At 46.9% G+C, this 720-nt stretch overlaps 1 protein-coding gene across 1 annotated transcript in view; it reads left to right on the top strand.

Moving 5' to 3' along the window:
* The window catches only part of eef2kmt (eukaryotic elongation factor 2 lysine methyltransferase), a 6,964-nt gene that overhangs the window by 3,043 nt on the left and 3,201 nt on the right, over positions 1-720 (top strand). Inside the window, exons 3-4 of the mRNA XM_014032863.1 lie at positions 204-284; positions 532-633. Coding sequence (XP_013888317.1) covers positions 204-284; positions 532-633 — 183 coding nt within the window. The remainder of the gene's footprint in view (positions 1-203; positions 285-531; positions 634-720) is intronic.

The following is a 720-nucleotide window of genomic DNA, read 5'->3' as shown; positions in this document are numbered from 1 at the left end:
GATCTTAACTGGTCTGGTACTGACCCGGTTCTGATCTTAACTGTCTGGTACTGACCCGGTTCTGATCTTAACTGGTCTGGTACTGACCCGGTTCTGATCTTAACTGTCCTGGTACTGACCCGGTTCTGATCTTAACTGTCCTGGTACTGACCCGGTTCTGATCTTAACTGTCCTGGTACTGACCCGGTTCTGATCCTTTACAGACCTGTCTTCATCCTCTGTGCCAGATGTTTCCACCGTCGGTCCGGTACCGTAGACTGTTCCTGTGTGAGCTCATCAAACGGGTCGGTTCTGAGTTCTGTTCCCTTCATGATGTTCAGAGTTTAGTTTAGTTTAACCTGATTAAGTTTAGTTTAGTTTAACCTGATTAAGTTTAGTTTAACCTGATTAAGTTTAGTTTAACCTGATTAAAGGAAACATGAAGGTTGAACTGGTGTAAACATTAAAGTTCTGACTGTGACCCGGTTCAAACCCATTAGGAGCTGGAGTTCTGCAGAACTGATGGTTCTGTGTGTTTTTGTCTCTGAGCAGCAGGAAGCTGCAGCCTGTGACCCTCTGGACCAACTCTATGACGCTCTGGCTGAGGTGGTGGGAGTCCAGGAGACCCCCGAGTGCTACAAGACCTACTTCCTGGTACCAAACACACCACTTCCTGTAGCAAACACACCACTTCCTGTAGCAAACACACCACTTCCTGTAGCAAACACACCACTTCCTGTA

The sequence above is a fragment of the Austrofundulus limnaeus genome, unplaced genomic scaffold, assembly GCF_001266775.1.
Source record: "Austrofundulus limnaeus strain Quisiro unplaced genomic scaffold, Austrofundulus_limnaeus-1.0 Scaffold1559, whole genome shotgun sequence".
Lineage (NCBI taxonomy): Eukaryota > Metazoa > Chordata > Actinopteri > Cyprinodontiformes > Rivulidae > Austrofundulus > Austrofundulus limnaeus.
Note: the sequence above shows the minus strand (reverse complement) of the source record. Positions and strands in the feature narration are given on the sequence as shown.